The 22,215-nt window shown below is 22.3% G+C and overlaps 1 protein-coding gene across 3 annotated transcripts in view; it reads left to right on the top strand.

Annotated features, from left to right (window-relative positions):
* The window catches only part of LOC117171399 (vinculin), a 90,781-nt gene that overhangs the window by 34,265 nt on the left and 34,301 nt on the right, over positions 1 to 22,215 (top strand). For all 3 annotated transcript variants that reach the window (XM_033358677.1, XM_033358676.1, XM_033358675.1), the window contains exons 8-11: positions 5,197 to 5,528; positions 12,644 to 13,107; positions 20,752 to 20,843; positions 20,930 to 21,023. In XM_033358677.1, coding sequence (XP_033214568.1) covers positions 5,197 to 5,528; positions 12,644 to 13,107; positions 20,752 to 20,843; positions 20,930 to 21,023 — 982 coding nt within the window. The remainder of the gene's footprint in view (positions 1 to 5,196; positions 5,529 to 12,643; positions 13,108 to 20,751; positions 20,844 to 20,929; positions 21,024 to 22,215) is intronic.

The following is a 22,215-nucleotide window of genomic DNA, read 5'->3' as shown; positions in this document are numbered from 1 at the left end:
AAAAATTTAATAGTTAGATTTTCAGTTAAAAATACAGTGGGATTTAACCAAAAATACGAATTTTCAACAAAGCAGTTGAATTTTGAATTAATTTTCTACGAAAAAGATCGACTTTTAATCAGAATACATGAATTTTCAACTGAGAAAGACAACTTTTGAATTGAAAAATTGAATTTTCAACAAAATAGTAAAATTTTCAATTACATAGATAAATTTGAAAGCAAAAAAGGTCATTTTTCAACTAAAAATGGAATAGTTAGAGTTTCAGTTAAAAACATAATAATTTTAAATCAATAAATAACGATTTTTCAAAAAAACAATTTACTTCTTAGCCAAAGAGATGAATTTTCAACTAAAATCAGAAATTTTCAACGATTAAAATGACTTTTTAATTAAATTTTTTATTTTCTACACTGTAGATTATTTTTTAGCCAAAAAAGGTGAATTCGCAACGAAAAATTTAATAGTTAGATTTTCAGTTAAAAATACAGTGGGATTTAACCAAAAATAACAGTAGAATTTTTAATCAGAGATGAATTTTCAGCAACAAAAAAAAGGAAAATTTTCAACTAAAAATGGAATAGCTAGATTTTCAGCTAAAGAAATTAATTTTCAACATAAAAGACAACGAATTTTCAACATAACAGTTGACTTTCGAATTAATTTTATGACGAAAAGAACGAATTTTTAACAAAAGACATGAATTGTTTTTGAGAAAGTCAAATTTACGCGAAAAATGAAATAATTAGATTTTCATTTGAAACAAATTACGTTTTAATAAAAAATATGAATTTTCAATAAAATTGTCTGATTTTCAAGCAAAAAAGATAAATATTCCACAAATTAATTTATAAAAAAAAATAGTTTTCAACAAAACAGTTGACTTGTACATGATTCTTCTACCGAAAAGAATGAATTTTATAACAAAATACATTAATTTTCAACTGAGAAGGTTAAATGTATGCCCAGAATGAAATAGTAAAATTTGAATTCGAAACAAATGAAGTTTTAATAAAATAACGATTTTTCTACAAAATAGTCTAATTTTTAACCAAAGAAGATAAATCTTGAGCAGAAAATTATTTATGTAATTAAATTTTCAGTTAAACAATTAATTAAAAAAAATAAATAAAAAATTTCAACCCGAGATGAGTTTTCAACTAAAATGATAAATATTCAAATTGAATAGTTAAATTTTCAGTTAAAAAATAAGCTTTTAACCAAAAAATAACGATTTTTCAACTAAAATGATAAAGTTTTCTACTAAAAAGATGAATTTCGAATAAAGTATATGTATTTCTAAACAAATTCTATGGCATTCTCAATGAAAAATATATTGGTATTTTAACCGAAACTTATTTTAATTGCAAATCGAAAACAGTTAAATTTAAACAAAAAAAAAAGAATTTCCAACAAAATAAATAAATTTTTAACCAAAAATATGAATTTTTAGTTAAAATCAAGAATCTTCAACCAGAAAAAATTAATTAAACAACCCAAAAAACGGATTTTCAATCATGCAGATAAATATTCAATCAGGGAAAATTTTACAGTCGCTAAAGAAAAAAATATCTTCCAAAATTGTGTTATTTTTCTAGCCATAACATGAATTTTCTACAAAAAAGTTCATTTTGAACGAAGAAGATTTATTTTCTGTCGAAAAGGACGAATTTTCGACAATTTATATGCCTTTTTAACTAAAAAAAGAAACATTTCTAATCCAAACTGGAAAAGTTAAATTTTCAAGTAAAAAAATTAACTTCAAAGCAAAAAAGGGACGAATTTTTAGCCAAGTACATTAATCTTCAACCAAACTGCCGAATTTTAAACTAAAAAAGATCAATTTTCAAACAACAAAATGAATAATCGAGCAATAAGTTCAACTGTCAAACAAGCAGATGAATTTTCAACTAAAGAAGATTTTAATTTTTAATCACACAGTGAATTTCACGAAGAAACGAATTTTTAACAAACAAAGATGAATTTTTAGTTAAAATCAAGAATCTTTAAACAGAAAGATGACTTTTTAACAAAGCAGTTTATTCTATAATTAATTAGGAGAATTTTAAATTTAAAAGGGTAGATTTTCCACTAAAATCCAATAGTTAAAATTTATGTTCAAAAAATAATTATCAATAGACAAACAAAAAAAAAATGAATTTTTAATCATGTAGGTAAATATTCAACCGGGAAAATTTTTACAGTCATTAAAGAAAAACAATTTCTTCCAAAACGTTGAATTTTCTACAAAAATGTTAATTTTGAACGAAGAAGACTCGTTTTCTACCGAAAAGGACGAATTTTCGACAATTGACATGCCTTTTTAACTAAAAAAAAATATACATTTCTAACCCAAACTGGAATAGTTGAATCGTCAATTATAAGAATTAACTTTAAAGCAAAAAAAGGGACAAATTTTTAGCAAAATACATTATTGTTCAACCAAACAGCCAAATTTTAAACTAAAAAGTATAAATTTTCAACCAAAAATGGCATACAAGTTTTGTATTGAAAACATTAATTGTTAACCGAAAAAAAAAAACAATTTTCAACAAAGAGAAGAATTTATAACTACAATTATACATTTTCCACCAACAAAATAAATTATTAAGCGATTAGTTCAACTTTCAATCAAGTAGGTGAATTTTCAACTATAAAAGATTTTAATTTTAAATCAAAAACAGCTATGAATTTTCATAAAAAAACTTGTTTTCTACAAAAGTGTTGAACTTTCAACCATGAAAGATTTTACAGTAATTAAAGAAAAAAATGCCATCTAAAACGTTGCATTTTTAACCCAAAAAGATGAATTTTCAATCAAATAATAGAATTTTTAATTATGAAGATTAATTCTCGACTAAAAATATATGAATAGAATTTTTAACCAAAAATAATAAACTTTGAACAACAAATGGTTAGATTTTATTTTTGTATTGAATATAAATTTAAGATTTAAAAATTAACATCAAGATACAAAATTTTGAATAATAGTATATTAAATTGTTGTTTTAGGTAAGATTTGTAGAAAACATGTGAGTAACCTTAAGAGATATTTAGAAGTTTTAAAAAGATTTAAAATTATTATGCAAATCTTAGAAAGTTTTCTTAAAATCTTCTAGAATCTTTTTTGAAAATTTTGTTTAAATCTTTGAAAAACTTTTTAAATATTCTCTCAAAGTAATTTTTCAAAATGAAAAGTTATTTGTAATTTTCCTAGGAATCTTAAGAAAATGTTTTTATTGTTTTGAAGCATTCCTCAATTCTTGAAAAGAATATCATTTTTTTGTTTAAAATCTGCGAAAATCTACTTTTTGTTTTATATTAGGCTATCATTTCAAGTTTTACATTAAGTTTGAATCTTTTCAAAATTTCTACGTATCTCTTAAAATTACTCAAATTTCGCCTACAAATAATAAATGTTCAATTGTTATATATATCCAAATTGTTCTGAAAAAATTTCAAAACTAGTTTTAAATTTAAAACAACTTTTAGATTTCTCAAAGTTTTCAACTAAAATTTTGTAGCTTTCCAAGGATATTTAAATTATTTAAAAAGAAAGTAATTTAATTTCTAATTTAAGAAGTATTCAGTTAAAATTTGTTCAATCTTCCAATATTTGATATTTCTAGCTTAAAATTCCTTAGAATTATATAATTTTGAAAATTTTAAAGTTCATTGTTCCATTTTTAAAATTTTATTGACAGTGAAAAATGTTTGCGAACCAAGAAAAAACCGGGAATTTATTTTCTCGATTAAAACGACCACCCTTTGTTCAATATTTAACTGAAATATTTGAATTGTCAACCAAAAAGATGAATTTTCAAACAAGGTAAATTTTTTACCGAAAAATGCGACTTTTGAAACAAAATACATCAATTTTCAATAAAATAATTGAATTTTCAACTAAAATGATGAATCTTTAATTAGAAATCATTATCTTAAAAAGAATAATAATTTTCAGCTGAAAAAAAGGTCTTACAACAAAATAGGTCATTTTTCACCAAAGGTATGCTTTTTTGAGCAAAAAGATGAATTTTAAACCAAGAAGATTAATTTTTCACAAAAAATACGATTTTATCCCAAATTGGATTAATTCTCCAAAAATATGTTCAATTTTTAACTAAAAAAGATCAGTTCTCAAGCAGATAGTTAAATTCTTAACCAAATAAGGTCAGTTTTTAACAAAAAATGGAATAGTAAAGTTTTCAGTTAAAAAAATTAATTTTCCACAAGAAATAATCTAAGTGATAAATTTTCAACTAAAATAATAGATCTTTAACTGTAATACATGAGTTTTAAACGAAAAAGAATAATTTTTGAGAAAATAATCTAACTTTCAACAAGTAGTTTTATTTTCAACGAAAAAGGTGAACTTTTAACTAAAATGATAGATATATTCATTCGAATATTTAAATTTTCAAACAAAAAGATTAATTTTCTACTATAATACGACTTTTTAAACAATATACATCAATTGAAAAAAAAGAGTTGAATTTAAAAAAAAAGAACGAATTTTCAATTAAAATTGTGAATTTTTCTATTGTTATAGTTACATTTTCAAAGAAAGTGATAAATTTTCAACTAAAATTATGAATCTTCAATTGGAATAGTTGAACTTTAAATCTAAATGATGAATTATTAAATAAAATAATAAATCTTCAACTAGAATAATTGAATTTTCAACTAAAAAGGGAGAATTTTTCAACAAAATATATGACTTTTCAACTAAGCGATACAATTATCAACCAAATAGTTGAACTTTGAACTAAAAAAAGATAATTTTTCAACAAAAAATGGAATAGTTCAATTTTCAATTAAAAAATGAGTTTTGTAATCAAACTGATGAATTTTTTCAACTAAAATGATGAATCTGCAACCAAGGTACAGAATAAAAACTTTGAATAAATATAAAATAAATAATAATAAATATTTAACAGTTTCACATTGAGTGCTTTCATTTGCAGCTCAGTTTTTATTATCTCAAGTGGAAAATTGTTTAGCTTTAGTGTTCCATTAAAAAAAATTTTTTGACCGTGAAAAATGTTTGCGAACCGGGGAAAAACCGGGAAATGACCTGGAATTTATTTCGTCGATTAAAACGGCCATTCTGTTCTAGTTAAAAAAAAAAAGGAAATGAATTTCCTTTTTCTATTTCTGTTTGACTTCTCTCGTTAATTAAAAATCGTCGATATTCAGGTAGCTGATGGTCTTCCGGGTATACACAAAGCAGAGATTCTTCAACTGTGTGACGAGGTCGAGAGCCTATCACGTCAGCTAGAAGATCTCTGCAATCGCGGACAGGGATCGAGTCCCCAGGCTCAGGAAATCGCTCGACAATTATCCCACAAACTTCACGAATTGAAGAACAAAATCCAACAAGCCGTTGTTTCTCGCGTCGTCGAGGACTTTATTGACATCACGACGCCCCTCAAACAATTCACGGAAGCCGTTCTCGCCCCTGAAGGAACTCCAAATCGGGAGCAGAATTTCAACGACAAGACTCTCGCTCTTCAAACTTTTTCCAACAGGTTAGAGCGACCCTACTTCAATTATGTAACAGCTCAAGAATTTTTAAAAGTGTCAATTGAATTGTTCTCTTTTTCAATTATGACGCCATTTAGTTTACAATGCGTAATTCGACAATTTTCTACTTTAAACATTTTTATTTTTTATTTAATGAATTTTAAAACGCAGTCTTTCTTTATATTATTTTTTCTATTAAATAACTAGATTTATTAATATATTTATGAATTTTTTGAGCCATTAGAAAATGTAAACGTACGTTTGAAACTTCATAAATTATTTTCAATTTAACAATAACTCCATAATAATATAGTCGTAATTGAAGGTTTTTATTAAATTAAACATATTTGTTGAGTCTAAATTATTTAATTTTAACCCGTTTAATTTGAAATTTTTTTATTTAGAAAAAGAATATATATTTTATAGAAAACAATTTGAAACTGAATTGTTTTATATAGAGAACAATTGAATTTTTCTATTTAAAAATTGTTTAATTTGTAAGTGAAATTGTTAAATTTTGACCTGTAAGTAACAATTAAATACTTATTTGTTGACAAAAATTGAGTAATTTTAAGAGATACTTAGAGGTTTTGAAAAGATTCAAAATTAATTTAAAAGCTTGAAATGATTTCAAGTAATTTAAACGAAGTGTGTTAACATTCCTTTCAGAACTTATAAATATATTTTTAAATTGATCGAATTTTTCCTTACAATTTTTGGTAAATTCTGCAAATTAAAAAAACCTGAAAATCTTCAGGTTCTTTTTTGAAAATTTTGGAAAACTCTTAAAATCTTCTTAAACTATCTGTTACAATATTTTTTCAAAATGAACAATCATTTTCAATTTTCCTAAAAAATTCAACAACAAAAAATTATCCTTAAGTCTTTCACAATTCTTAAAAAACTCTACATTTTTTGTTTAAAATCTGCAAAAATGTACGAATACATTTTGTTCCAAATTCGGCTGTAAGTATTTTTAATTATTTGAAGTTCTAAATTTAATTCGAATCTTTTTAAAACTTCTAAATATCTCTTAAAATTACTCTAATTTTTTCTAAAACTAATCAGTGTTCTATTATTATTATTTATAAATTAAAATTTTTAAGATTTTTTTTAATTTTCAGGATTTTTAAAAGTTATTGAAAAAAGTCAATTTATTTTAAAATATATTTAAAAGTTCAGAAAAAAAATTAAACAATTATCTTCAATTTGGAAAAATTTAAAAGCACTTCTAGATTTCTCAAGATTTTCAAATAAAATTTTAAAGCTTTTCAACGGTGCCTAAAATATTTACAATTAAAATAATTTAACTTCTAATTTAAGAACTGTTAAGTTAAAAAAATTGTATTTAATTTTCATTTAAAACGAAATGTGATATTTACAGATTTCAAAAAAAAAAAAAAAATTAGAAACTTTTTAAGCATTGAGAAACGCTTCAAATAAATGAAAAAAATTCCGAAAGATTCCTAGGAAAATTGAAAATAATTTTTCATTTTGGAATATTATTTCAAAAGAATATTTAAAAATATTTTAATTTTTCTTGGAACGGGAAATTTTTAACATAAAATATGAATTTTTTTTTAAATAGAATTTTTCACAAATCAAAAGTTACTTCTTCCAATTTTTAGAAAAAGAAAGTGCTTTAAGAGTAGAAGTGGCATTTCGAAGACATTTTTCTAAATTATATTATACTTTTTTTTTTAATTTACCTTTTTTTTTGAAAATTCAACTATTTGCGGTTAAAAGCTGAAAACTTTTGTTAAAAATGAATTTTTTTTCTGAAGATTCATCATTTTATTTTATTTTTATAAATTTTAACTAAAAAATTAACTATTCTATGAGAAAATTGAACAATTTTTCTGAAAATTCGATTTTTAAAATAAGAATTAGGTTTTTAACGGAAAATTAAACTATCATATTTTTGGTTGAAATTTTATCTTTTTCTGATAAAAATTCAACTGTTGGGTTAAAGATTATATTTTTTAATTAAAAATTAAATCATTTTTTCGAAATATCATGTAATTTATGAAAAATTCGTATTTTTTTAGAAAATTAATCTTGTTGGTTAAAACTTATCTTTTTGATAGGATCAAAATTCAACTATTCCAGTTGAATTATCAGTTTGGTTGAAAGTTCATTTTTTCAACTGAAAATTTAACCATTAAACTTTGAGCTGAAAATGTACATTTTTATAGTGAAAAATTTAACCATTTGGATGTAAATTTGTCTTTTTTTATTAAAAATTCATTTATTTCGTTAGAAATTTACGTATTTTGTTTTTAAAAAACTACCTTTTTGAGAGAAAATCGACTTTTTTTGTAAAAATTGATTTTTTCTTTGAATCTCAATTTCATTGTTTAAACATTTTTCTTTTTAATGGAAAATTCATATCTTTTTAAAAATGTAACTACTTTCTTGAAAATCAATTTTACTATTTAATTTAATTTAGAATTTAACTATTCCAATAGAAAATGTAACTATTTTTCTGAAAATCTGATTTTTTTGTTTATAAGAATTTGGTTTTTAACGTAAAATTAAAGTATCATAATTTTGGTTGAAATCCATGTAATTTGTAGAAAATTCGTCCTTTTTTGTAGAAAATTAATCTTATTGATTCAAAAATTCATCATTTTAGCAGGTTTTCTTTTTAGATTTGGTTAAAACTGATCTTTTTAGTTGGAAGTTCAAATTTTTGGTTGTAAATTTAACTTTTTTAGTTTAAAATGAAACTTTTTGGTTCAGAATTAATGTATTTTGTGGAATAATCGTATTTTTTATATAAAAATAATCCTGTTTGTTGAAAATTCAAGTATTCCAGTTAAATATTCATCATTTTAGTTAAAATGCATCTATTTTTTTAAAAGTTTTTTTTTTAAATTGGTCCTTTTTAGTAGAAGAATCATTTATTGTTGAAAATTAAAATATTCCAATGAAAGATTAATCTTTGTTCTTCAAAATTCAGATATGCCAGTAGAAGATTTTTTTTTTTTTTGAAAATTCATCACTTTATTTGAAAATATAACTATTTTTTTTTAAATTAGTCTTTTTTTAATTTTTTCACTGAAAATATGATTTCTAATTTAATATTCCATCATTTCAGTTGAAAATCCAGCTATTTTTGTTAAAGATTTAACCATTTAATTCAAAATTCATCTTTTTGGTTTAAAATTAAACTATTCTAGTAGAAAATTGGCCATTTTAGTGAAAAATTCATTAATTTGCTAAAAAATATACTTATTTTCTGAAAATTGTATTTTTCGGTTGAACATTATTTTGAAACTGATAATGTAACTATTCCATAATTTTAGTTAAAAATCCATCTCTTTGGTTGAGTATTAATTTTTCAACTAAAAATTTAACAATTCAATTTTTTCATAACAATGTAGCTTTTTTAGTTGATAATTCAAGATTTCCAGTTAAATATTCATAATTTTAGTTGAAAATTCATCATTTAGTTGAAAATTTTTTTTTATGGAAAACTAATTTTTCTTGTTTTAAAATTAATCTTCTTGTTTGAAAATTCATATTTTTGGTTGAGAATTTAACTATTTCAGTTAAAGATTTATGTTTTGAGTTGAAAATTCATCACTTTGGTTGAATTGTGTGTGTAGAAAATTAATTTTTTTCTATTCCATTTTTGGATAAAACTGATCTTTTTAGTTGAAAATTCAACTGTCTGATTGCAAATTTAAAATTAAACTGTTTAGTTCAGAATTCATGTATTTTTTTGAAAAATAATATATTTTTATTAAATTAATCTATTTGATTGAAAATTGATCTTTTTTAGTTGAAAATTCAACTCTTTGCTTGAGAATTGAATTTAATTTAGTACCGAAATTAATTCATGGTGGCCGCTGGACCGGGAAACTTGGAAAACCGGAAAATAACCGGGAATTTTATGATATCGGGAAAAACCGGGAAATGAAGGTGAATTTATTTTTTTACAGGGAATTTTACAAAAATGTTAGGATCAAAATTTTTTCCAACTTTGATTTCAACCGTTTTTTAAATAATTTGTTAAATTGTGAATTTGATAAATTATTATATCATTCAGTTCAGAATACTTAATTTAAAAAATCTTTCACTTAAAAAATTTTCATTTTAATTTTTAAGCATATATTTTAATTTAAAGAATTTTTAAATGCAGTTTTAAAGGCTTACAAAATTAAAAATTAGAAGCTTTTAAAATCGAAGATTTTTTTTTATAAAAAACAAGGTGGCCGCCGGACCGGGAAACTGGGAATTTCACGAATTATCAGAAGAAAATTCTGCCCAAGTTCGATTTTAACAGTTTATTAAATAATTAAAGTGCAGTAGATAAATGCGGTAAATATAAATAAATAATTTATTTTTAAATTTGATCTGTAACTGTTTCAATCCGAAAGTCTCGATAAGAATTGAAATTAATGTATCATTTATTCCTATAATTTTATTTTTAAATACAATTTTTCATGATTTGTCAATAAAATATTTTTAATTCAGAGTTTCAGGCCTTCCTTTATATTATTTTTATATTAAATTGAATAAATAAATTTATTAAGATATTATTTCTATTAATTTTCTTAGCCATTAAAATTTTAAACGTGCGTTTCACTTTTGTTCAACTTAAAAATCATTCCATAATAATATATTCATAATTAAAGGTTTTTATTAAATTAAAAATATTGTTTAAATTTGAATTATTTAATTTTTTACCCATTTATTTTGAGATTTCTTAATGTAGAAAAATAGTAACAATTTAATATTTAGCAATATTTTACTGTTCATTTAAGACGAGTAAATTGAAACCAAATATTTAAAAGAAAACAATTTGAAAGTGAATTGTTTTGCATAGAAAGCTTTGAATCTCCAGAATTACATTTTCAATTTTCCTAAGAATTTAAAGAATTTTTTTTAAAAATAATTTTGAAGCCTTTAACAATTTTTAAAAACATTTTATTTTAAATTCTGCTGTAACTATTTGAAATTGTTTCAATTTCTAAATTTAATTTGAGTCTTTAAAACTTCCAAATATCTCTTAAAATGACTTAAATTTTTTCTACAAATAATAAGTGTTCAATTGTTATTTATGCGTCAAAATTTAACAATTTTACTCATACATTAAACACTTTTTAAATAGAAAAATTAACATTGTAACGCTAAAAGTTTTAAAGTTCTTCGAAAATATAAATATTCAAAGCTTTCTATGCAAAAAAATTCAATTTCCAATTGTTTTCTTTTAAATATTTGGTTTCAATTTACTCGTCTTAAATGAATAGTGAAATATTGCTAAATATGAAATACTTATTCTTTTTCTATATTAGGAAATTTCAAATTAAATGGGATAAAAATTAAATAATTTAGACTCACAATATTTTAAATTTGATAAAATCCTTTAATTATGACTCTATTATTGTGAATTTATTTTTAAGTTAATATATTAATAAATTTATCTATTAAATTTAATATAAAAAATAACATAAAGGAAGGCCTGAAACTCTGAATTAAAAATATATTATTGATAAATTATGAAAATTTTTATTTACAAATAAAATTATCGGAATAAATGATATATTAATTTTAATTCTTATCAAGACTTTCGGATTGAAACAGTTACAATCTGGAAATTCTCAAATTTTGAACAGATCTAGAATTGTTTGGTCAAATTTATTTATTTATAATTAAAGTTGATAAAATAAAACTCTTTTTATCAAAAAATTTCAACTTCAAATGCTTTTAATTTTTAATTGTTTAAATCTTCAAAACAGCAGTTTAATTATTTGAAAAATTGTTAAAATCGAACTTGGGCAGATTTTTGTTCTGAAAATTATCAAAATTCCCGGTTTCCCGGTCCGGCAACCACCCTCTTTTTTATTTTAAAAATCTTCGATTTTAAAAACTTATATTATTTTAAACTGCATTTTAAAATTCTTTAAATAGAAATATATTTTTTTAAAATTAAAAATCTAAAATGGAAAATGTTTTAAGTGAAAGATTTTCGAATTAAGCATTCTAAACTGAATGATATAATCAGTGATACAAAACACAATTTGAAAAATTATTTTTAAATAACGGTTGAAATCTAAGTTGGACAAAATTTTTATTATAAAAGTTTTGTAAAATTCCCGGTCAAAAAATAAATTCACTGTTATAGTTATAAAAAAACTTCAATTCATTTTAAAATATATTTAAAAGTTCCGAAAAAAAATATCAAAAATTATTTTGAATTTGGAAAAATTGTAAACCACTTCTAGATTTCTCAAGATTTTGAAATAAAATTTTAAAACTTTTGAGGGATGCTTAAACTATTTAAAATTAGAATAATTAAACTTCTAATTTAAAAACTGTTAAGATAAATTTTTTTTCAATTTTTAATGTGTCTAGCTTAAAATTACTCAAAGTAATATCATCATTTTGAACATATTTAAAGTTCCTAGATTGATTTTTTAATTTAGAGTATTGAAAATTTTGACCTGGATTTATATTTTCGGAACTTAACCTGAATCTTTGAACTCTATAATTTATAAAAGTTCTAAATTTTGCAGTTTATTTGGATTTCATTTAACATTGTTTAATTAAAAAGTGCCTTCCATTTTGTACGTGTACATTTTTGAGAATTTGAATACACAATTTTTGAATTGAAAAACTTTTAAAATTTAATTTTAAAACTTTGGAATTCAAGGGTTTCACTTTGAATGCTTTAATTTGTTGTTTATTACTTTAAATGGAAAATGTTTAGAATATAGTTTGATTTTTTAAATTTCATAAACCGCGAAAAATGTTTGCTAACCGGGAAAAAACCGAGAATTATTATTCAAATTCATGAACTTTAGAGACGAATTAAAGAAATTATTAATGGTCTTTTTAATATTATATAATCAATTAAATAATTTATAGTGTTAAAATATAGTAACATAATTTGTCAAATCTTTCGAAATTAAACCTGGACTTGTCAGGGAATTTTTTTCAATTGTTGACTAGACACCCTATTATTGGATATATTATTGGAATTAGTTTTCTCGCCTGCTCGACATCCAATAACATAAGCTAATCATAAAATACAAATGGAAGAAGATATTAGACCAGTATTATATAAAAAAAAAAAAAAATCAGCATATTTTTATTATTATTTTTTAAACAGGGCTGCAAAAACCGCAAGGATGGTCGCTGCAGGCGGTAGTGGAGGAAATAAAAAATTAGCAGAAGCCTTGACCGCCAGTTCGTCCCAGATTGAGTCCCTGACTCCGCAGCTAGTGAACGCTGGACGTATCCGGATGACTTATCCCGAAAGCAAGGCAGCTGATGAGCATTTCGAGAATTTGAGGCAGCAATATGCGGACACGATTCAGCGAGTCAGGGCGCTTTGCGACGAAGCGACTGATAGTGGTGCTTTTATTAAAGCCTCCGAGGAACAAATGCAGAAACATTCTTTCCTCTGCGAGGACGCAATTGACAAGCACAATCCTCAGAAAATGGTGGATAATACATCCGCGATTGCCAGACTGGCTAATAGGGTTATTCTTGTTGCTAAACAGGAAAGCGACAATAGTGAAGATCCTGCCTTCATTGAGAGAGTCAATCGGGCAGCTGATGCTCTTCAGAATGGTAATTTTCCTTGAAAATTCAACTATTTTTATAGAAAATTCACTTTTTTTTCTTCTTCGAAAAGAAACTTGTTTTTTAGATGAAAATTCATTTCTTTGTTTGACTGTTCATAATTTTAGTTAAAAATTGCACTCTTTTTTTTTGAATTAATCTTTTTTTAACCGAAAAGTTAACTTTTTAAAATTAAAAACCCAACTATTTGGTTGGAAGTTAAATTAATTTCTTGAAAATGTTTTTTCCTTTTTTTGAAAATTAATTTTTTTAGCTGATATAATATAATTCAATTATATATTTTTTAGTTAAAAACTCAACTATTTTGTTGAAAATTCATCTATGGTTGAAAATTTAACAAATTTGTTGAAAATTCTCTTCTTTTTCATTGTTAAAAACTAATTTTCTGTAACTTAAAATGTAATTTCCATTTTTTAACTATTATTTTTTCGCTTAGGATTCATCTCTCTATTTGAAAAATCAACTATTTAGTTTAAGATTTCAATATTTTGTTGAAAATTGATTTTTTGATTCTTAGTTGAAATTTTTTTTTAAACTAAAAAATTCATCTATTTAGTTGAAAGTTGCGCTACTTTTTTAAACGTTTTTTTGTAACTATTTTTTTTAGCTGCTTTTTTAGCTTTTGGTTTGAAAATTATTATTTTTTGGTCGGGAATTCATCTGTCCATTTGAAAATTCAAATATTTGGTTTAAAATTTCAATATTTTGTGGAAAATTCATTTTTTTGGTATATTATTCATAATTTTAGTTAAAAATTTCACTCTTTTTTTAAATTAATCTTTTTTTAACCGATAAGTTAACTTTTTAAAATTAAAAACCCAACTATTTGGTTGGAAGTTGAATTACTTTCTTGAAAATGTTTTTTTTTTCTTTTTTTGAAAATTATTTTTTTTACCTGAAAATGTAATTTATATTTTTGGTTTAAAATTTAATTTTTTTAAATTGAAAATTCAACTGTATTTCTATATAAAAAATATATAATATAATTCAATTATATATCTTTTAGTTAAAAACTCAACTATTTTGTTGAAAATTCTCTTCTTTTTTATTGTTAAAAACTGATTTTTTTTAACTTAAAATGTAATTTCGATTTTTTAACTATTATTTTTTCGCTTAGGATTCATCTCTCTATTTGAAAAATCAACTATTTAGTTTAAGATTTCAATATTTTGTTGAAAATTGATTTTTTGGCCGAATATTCGTAATTTTTTTTTCTTTTGAAATTAATCTTTTTTAACTGGAAATGTAATTTGAATTTTTAGTTGACATTTTTTTTTAAACTAAAAAATTCATCTATTTAGTTGAAAGTTGCACTACTTTTTTAAACGTTTTTTTGTAACTATTTTTTTTAGCTGAAGTGTCATTTGCATTTTTGTTTGAAATTTAAGCTTTTTTTGTTGAAAATTCAACTATTTGGTTAAAAATTAGTTGTTTTTTTTTGTAGACAACTAGACATTTTGGATAAAATTTTTTCCTATAGACTGAAATATCTTCTCTCGTAGAAATTCCTGTTTTTGGTTTGAAAATTATTATTTTTTGGTCGGGAATTCATCTGTCCATTTGAAAATTCAAATATTTGGTTTAAAATTTCAATATTTTGTGGAAAATTCATTTTTTTGGCATATTATTCATAATTTTAGTTAAAAATTTCACTCTTTTTTTTATTTAATCTTTTTTTAACCGATAAGTTAACTTTTTTAAAATTAAAAACCCAACTATTTGGTTGAAAGTTGAATTACTTTCTTGAAAATGTTTTTTTTTCTTTTTTTGAAAATTTTTTTTTTAGCTGAAAATGTAATTTATATTTTTGGCTTAAAATTTAATTTTTTTTAATTGAAAATTCAACTGTATTTCTATATAAAAAATGTATGATATAATTCAATTATATATCTTTTAGTTAAAAACTTAATTATTTTCTTGAAAATTCATCTACGGTTGAAAATTAAATAAATTTGTTGAAAATTCTCTTCTTTTTTATTGTTAAAAACTATTTTTTTAAAACTTAAAATGTTGAAAATTTATTTTTTGGCCGAATATTCGTAATTTTAATTGGAAATTTTACTATTGTATTCAAAATTTGTTTTTTTTTCTTTTGTAATGAATCTTTTTTAACTAAAAATGTAACTTGAATTTTTAGTTGAAATTTTTTTTTAACTAAAAAATTCATCTATTTAGTTGAAAGTTGCACTACCTTTTTAAACGTTTTTTTGTAACTAATTTTTTTTTAGCTGAAAACTCATTTACATTTTTATTTGAAATTTAAGCTTTTTTGGTTGAAAATTCAACTATTTGGTTAAAAATGCATCTTTTTATTTGAAAATTAAGTAGTTTGTTGAAAATACATGTATTATGGTTAAAAATGCATGATTTTAGTTGAAATTTCGTTTTTCTTTGATTGATAATTAATGCTTCTCCAGCTGAAAATGTAACTATTCCACTCTTGGTTAAATTTTTTTTAAATTAAAATTAATTAATTAAATTCAATTATTTAAAAAAATGCATATTTTCTGGTTAAAAATTCATCTATTTTGTTAAAAATTCGTTTTTTAAAAATAAAATTCAACTTTTTGGGTAAAAATTTTTTCCTATTAACTGAAATATCTTTTCTGATTTAAATTCCTCTTTTTGGTTTAAAAATTATTATTTTTTGATTGAGCATTTATCTTTCTCTGAAAATTCAACTATTTGATTTAAAATTCCTTTTTTTTTATTATTCATAACATTCAATTTTTTTTGCTGAAAAGTAATCTTCTTTAACCGAAAACTTATCTGCATTTTTTGTTCCAAAATTTAACTTTTTTTTTTGTTGAAAATTCAACTATTTTTTTGAAAATTCGTCTTTTTTGTTAGAAAATTCATTTCCTTATTTGAAAATAAATATTTTCTGAAACATTCTATTTTTTCTTTGTCGAAAAATAATTTTTTAAACTTAAAATGTAACTTCTATTTTCGATTAAAAATTTAATTATTTTGATAAAAAAAATGTATATTTTCGGATTGAAAACTCTAATTTTCTATTAAAAATTAGTTTTTTTTTTGTAGACAATTACACTTTTTGGGTACAAATTTTTTCCTATTAACGGAAATATCTTTTCTGATTGAAATTCCTGTTTTTGGTTTATAAATTATTATTTTTTAATTGAGGATTTATCTTCCTCTTTGAAAATTTAACTATTTGGTTTAAAATTCATTTTTTTGTTGATTATTCATAACATTAGTTAAAAATTGTACTATCTTATTAAAAATTTATCGTTTTTTTTCTTTGTTGGAAACTGATCTTCTTTAACCGAAAATTTATCTGCAATTTTTGTTTAAAAATTTAACTTTTTTTTTTGTTGAAAATTCAACTATTTTATTTTAAATTCGTCTTTTTTGGTAGGAAATTCATCTCCTTTTTTAAAAATAACTATTTTCTTAAAAATTATATTTTTTCTTTGTTCAAAGCTAATTTTTTAAACAAAAATCATTCATTGTCACTCAAACATTCCAGTTTTAGTTGAAAATTTATCTTTTCTAGCTGAAAATGTATGTGTTTTGTAAAAAATTAATTTTTTTTATAGAAAATTAATCATTTTTGTTCAAAATTGATCGTTTTGATCGAAGATTTATTTTAATTATTTAAATGTATCTTGGGTTAAAAATTTTATAATTTTTATTTAAAGTCTATTTTTAAGTAGAAAATAAATCTTCTTGGTTCAAAATTCATCTTTTTGTTTGAAAATTCAACTAATTGGTTAAAAATGAAAATACTTTCTTAAAAATTCTCTCTTTTTTGCTGAAAGCTAATTTTTTTCAACTTAAAATGTAACTTGCATTTTCGATTAAAAATTTAATTATTTTGATAAAAAAGCACATTTTTTTATTGAAAACTCAACTTTTTGTTAAAAATTAAGTTGGTTTTTTTTAATAAAATTTTTTCCTATAGATTGAAATATCTTTTCTGGTAGAAATTCCTGTTTTTGGTTTGAAAATTATTATTTTTTGGACGAGAATTCATCTCTCCATTTGAAAATTCAAATATCTTGTTTAAAATTTCAATATTTTGTGGAAAATTCATTTTTTTTTTGCTGATTATTGATAATTTAAGTTGAAAATTTCACTATTTTATTAAAAAATTATTTGTTTTAAAATTAATCTTTTTTAACTGATAATGTTACTTCAGTTTTTGGTTGAAAATTAGTATTTTTTGGTAAAAGATTTAACTTCTTCGTTGAAAGTGTATATTTTTCTGTTAAGAACTTAACTATTTGGTTGAAATTTTTTTTTTAGTTGAGAAATTTCACTATTTTGTTGAAAACTGTTTTTTTTCTTTGTTGAAAATAATTTTTTTTTTCAACCGAAAATGTGGCTTCATTTTTTGGTAAAAAATTAAACTTCTTGATTGAAATTTTAGCTTTTTTAGGTGACAATTCATCTACTAATTAAAAAATCTTACGAAGATTTTATCAACTTTATAAGTTTCTTTGTTAAGACTTCATCTCCTTGATTTAAAATTGAACTCCTTTTTTTTTCTTGAAAATTAATTTTTTAACTGGAAATTTTAATTCCATTTTTGAAAAGTTGTCTATTTTATTAATGGTTGAGAATTAATCTTTTTTGGTAAACATTTTTATTATTTTGTTGGTTACTCAACAGTTTTGTTAAAAAGTCATCCTCTTTGGTCGATAATTCAAGTTTTTTTAAGTTATTTTTTTTAATTGAAAAATCATCCATTATTTGGTTGTAAGTTTAACAATCTTATTGAAAAGTCGTTTTTTTGTGAATAGGGAATCTCCTTGGTAGAAAATTCATTTTTTGTTTCTTTGAAAATTCAACTACTTGGCTGAAAATTAAACTATTTTGTTAAACAATAATTTTTTTCTCTGAATAACTATTTTTTCTAAACTAAAAACATAACTTCCATTTTTTGTTGAAAATTTATTTAATTCGTTTAAAATCAATTTCTTTTAAATTGAAAATTCAATTATTTGGATTGAAGATTTATAATTATAATCAAAAATTATAATTAAAAATTCGTCGGTAAATAATGGTTTTCACTGAAAATTTAATTACTCAACTTTTGCTAAGAAATTTACCTTTTTAAGTAAAAAACTCAACTGTTTGATTAAAATTTTATATATTTTATTGAAAATCCGTCTTTTTAGTAGAAAATTCATCTATTAGGTTGAAAATTTGACTTCCATTTTTGAAAAGGCTGTTATTTATTAGTTGAGAATTCAAATTTTTCGGTTGAATCAACTATTTTCGTAGAAAATACAACTATCTGGTTGACAATTCATGTCTTTTGTTGATTTTTTTTGTAGGAAATGAATCTTGATTTTAATTTTTTTCTTTAGAAAATGAATCTTCGGGTTGAAAATTTAACTGGATGCTTAAAATTTTGTTTAGTTAAAAATCTCACTTTTTTGTTCAAACTTTGTTGTGTTTTTTTACCCGAAAATGCAGCTTCCATTTTTGGTAGAAAATTTTAACTTTTTAGGTGAAAATTGAACTATTTAGTTGAAAATTCTTGGTTGGAGATTCATAATTATATTTGAGAATTCGTTTTCTTTTTGTTGTTGATAAATAGTGTTTTTGAGTGCAAATTTATTAAAAGTTTATCTTTTTAGTTATAAATTGATCTTTTAAGTTAAAAACTGAAATATATGGTTAAAAATTCATTTATTTTGTTGAAAATTCGTCTTTTTTATTAATAATTCAGGGTGGCCGCTGGACTGAGAAACCGGGAAAATCGGGCATTTTTTGAGATCGGGAAAAACCGTGAAATAACAGTGAATTTGTTGTTTTTTTTACCGGGAATTTTACAAATTTGTAGAAGAAAAATCTGTTTAATATTCGATTTCAAGAGTTTGTAAATAATTAGTTGAATTGTTATGTTTTTCAGTTATGCTATTATTTAAATTACAATGTGTAATTCAAAATTTTTTTATTTAAAAATTGTCCATTTAAAATTTTTATTCTTAAGCTTTTAAACCAGTTCAAAATTTAATAAATTTCAGATTTTAACGTTAAAACTTAAACGGTTTCAATTTGAAAGACTTAGTCATTAAATAAATGTGAACGTATGACTGAAAGTTTATAAATCGTTGAAATTTCGAAGTGCCTTTAAGCTTTGAACGTTACAATTTTAATTTTTGTATTTGAAAAATGCTTAATTTGTGAGTGAAATTTTTTAATTTTGATGTATAACTTACAAATGAACATATGTAGAAAAAATATGATTATTTTTAAGAGATATTACAAGTTTTAAAAAGACTCAAATTAAATTTAGAAATTTAAACAATTTCAAATAGTTAAAGCAGAATTTAAAATAAAATGTTTTTAAGAATTTTTTAAAAAATTGTTAAAGACTTCAAAAGAATTTTTTGTTATTCTTAATCATACAAATTTTAGAAATTTTTCTTAAAATCTTCTAGAATATTTTTTGAAATTTTTGTTTAAATCTTTAAAAAACTTTTTAAATATTCTCTTAAAATAATGTTTCAAAATCAAATTGTAAAAAAATTTTCTAAAGTTTGCAGGATTTTCTGAAAATTGTACAAAAAATTTAATTAATTTTGACAGATATTTATAAGTTCTGAAAAAATTTCTAAAATAATTTCAAATTTAAAACAACTTCGAGATTTTTCACGATTTTTAAATAAAATTTTGAAGCTTCCCAAGGATGTTTAAACTATTTAAAAAGAAAAGAATTGAATTTCTAATTTGAAAAGTGCTCAGTTAAAAATTTTGCGACATTTCAATATTTAATGTTTCTAGCTTAAAATTCATTAAAATTATATAATTTTAAAAAAGAAATTCAAAGTTCTTTGATTGTTTTTCTAATTTAGATCATTGAAATGATAACGTGGATTTATTTTTTTTATATTGAAAAATGTTATTATCTTTAATTTTATACGCGTAAATTATTGCGCATTTGAATAAAAAATTATGTATTTAAAAACTTTTAAATTTCAATTTTAAAAGTTCAAAATTTAACAGTTCATTGACCCTGAAAAATATTTGCGAATCGGGAATTTATTTCGTCGATTAAAACGGCCACCCTGTTATTCTTATTGTAAAAAAAAAATAATTTGTTTAAGAATTCATTTATTTTGTTGAAAAATTAACATTTGATTTTAAAAAATTAACATTTGATTTTAAAAAATTGTTTCTTTCTGTGCAGAGTTAATTTTTTAAAACTGAAAACAAAATTTTTTTATTTTTGGTTCAAATACGATTTTTTCTAAATTAAAATTCTTATATTTTTAAAAAAGTTCGTCTTTTTCAGTAGAAAATATATCTTCTTGGTCGAAAATTCATCTTTTTATTTGAAAATCCAACTACTTTATTGAGAATTGAACTACTTTCTTAAAAATGTTTTTTTTTAAAATGTAAATTAATGCAGTGTCAGTATAAAATATAATTATTCCACTCCTGGTTAAATATTTATATTTTTTAGTTAAAACTTCATCTATTTAGTTAAAAATGCATCAGATAATTTGTGGATGACTCCTTATTCTTTTTTTTTTTATAAATTTGCAAATCGTCAAGCCTTTTTCAGTTTTCAAGCTAAAATTAATATTTGTGTTGATGTACTGATTTGATTAAAGAGTAAAAATGTTTATTAATTTTAATTTATTATTTGTTCAGCTGTTGCTCCAATGGTCCAGGACGCTAAGAGGGTGGCCGTGAACACAAATGATGGACCTGCAGTCTCTAAATGGCGAGAAAGCAATCGCAATGTAGGTTTTTTTTTGTTTATTGGTAATTTTAAAAATTCGAGTCTAATTCTCATAATTTTTCTAATGATTGATTATGGTTTTTCTAGCTTCTGGGAGCAGTTGGTCAAGTACGAAAAGCCGTCACCGCTGATTCTGATCTCATTCAGTCACCTAGCCTCTCTCAACTTCATATTGGCGATGGTAAGTAAATTTTTATTTTTTTTTATTTCGTACAATTATATTTCGGCTTTCAAACTAATTTGGAAGTTTATTTGAAGAAGGGTGTCTACTCGTTTTAAAATCCTGAAAATTTCAGGGAGTTTTGTTCGTCAGGGAAAAATTAGAGAATATTTTCTAGTGCGCGTAAAATTTCTTTTAAAAATTGTGAATATTTAATTTAATAGCGATGTTGTTTTTTTATTATTTGAAAAGGTAAAGTTATCGTAGTGGATTTATACTTATTTAAGTCAACATTTTTTTTAGACTTTTGCTAGAAACTTTTCAAATTAAAAAAAAAAGAAGAGTTTTCACTTTGTCGGGAAGTTTTTAAAACATTGGAAATTTTGAAATATATTCTATAGGTGAAAAAATTGTGTAAAAATTAGTTTTGTTTCGTGTTTTAAGTGACAAGTGAGAATGCAAAAAATGAAAAATGATGAAAAAAGTTAATTTTTTTTGGATTCAGCTAGATTAAAATTGGTTTTTTTTTTTAACTGCAAAATTATTTACCTAAAATATATTATTTAGATTAAATTAGAATAATATATCATTTTCAATTTTATATTCTTGCTTGCTACCAGAAACGGTACACAAAAATGATTTTTTTTAGAAAACAAACTCTTTCCCATATTTTCCTTTTCCCTTTTTTTTAAAGAACTCTTTTTTAAATGCGAGCTGAATTAAATGCACCATATAAGAAAATCGAAATATTTTTGAACAAAAAGGTCCAAATAAAAATATTTTGGAGTTGAAATATCATCAATTACATTTTTCATTGAGAACTCATCTCTTTTGGTTAAAAATGAATTAATTCTGTTGAAAATTTAACAATTTGGTTAAAAAGTAATCGTTTTTTATAGAAAATTCAACTTTTTTAATTCAAAACTCGTCTTTTGGGTTGAAAATTCAACTGTTTTGGTATAAAATTCAACTAATTTGATTGAAAATTAACTTTTTTTTCTTGAAAAGTTAATTGTGGAATTTTGTTTCCATCGTAATTGAAATTTTTGTGTAGAAGATTAAACTTTTTCTTTAAAAATTCGTCTTTTTGGCTCAAAAATTCACCTTTTGCTAGAAATTTAATCTTTTTTGGTTAAACTAAACTGTTTTTGATTCGAAATTAAAATATTTTGCAGTTAAAATATCATCGATTACATTTCTCGTTAATATTTCA

Source organism: Belonocnema kinseyi, chromosome 4, assembly GCF_010883055.1.
Source record: "Belonocnema kinseyi isolate 2016_QV_RU_SX_M_011 chromosome 4, B_treatae_v1, whole genome shotgun sequence".
Classification (NCBI taxonomy): domain Eukaryota; kingdom Metazoa; phylum Arthropoda; class Insecta; order Hymenoptera; family Cynipidae; genus Belonocnema; species Belonocnema kinseyi.
This window is presented reverse-complemented; position numbering and strand designations above follow the sequence as displayed.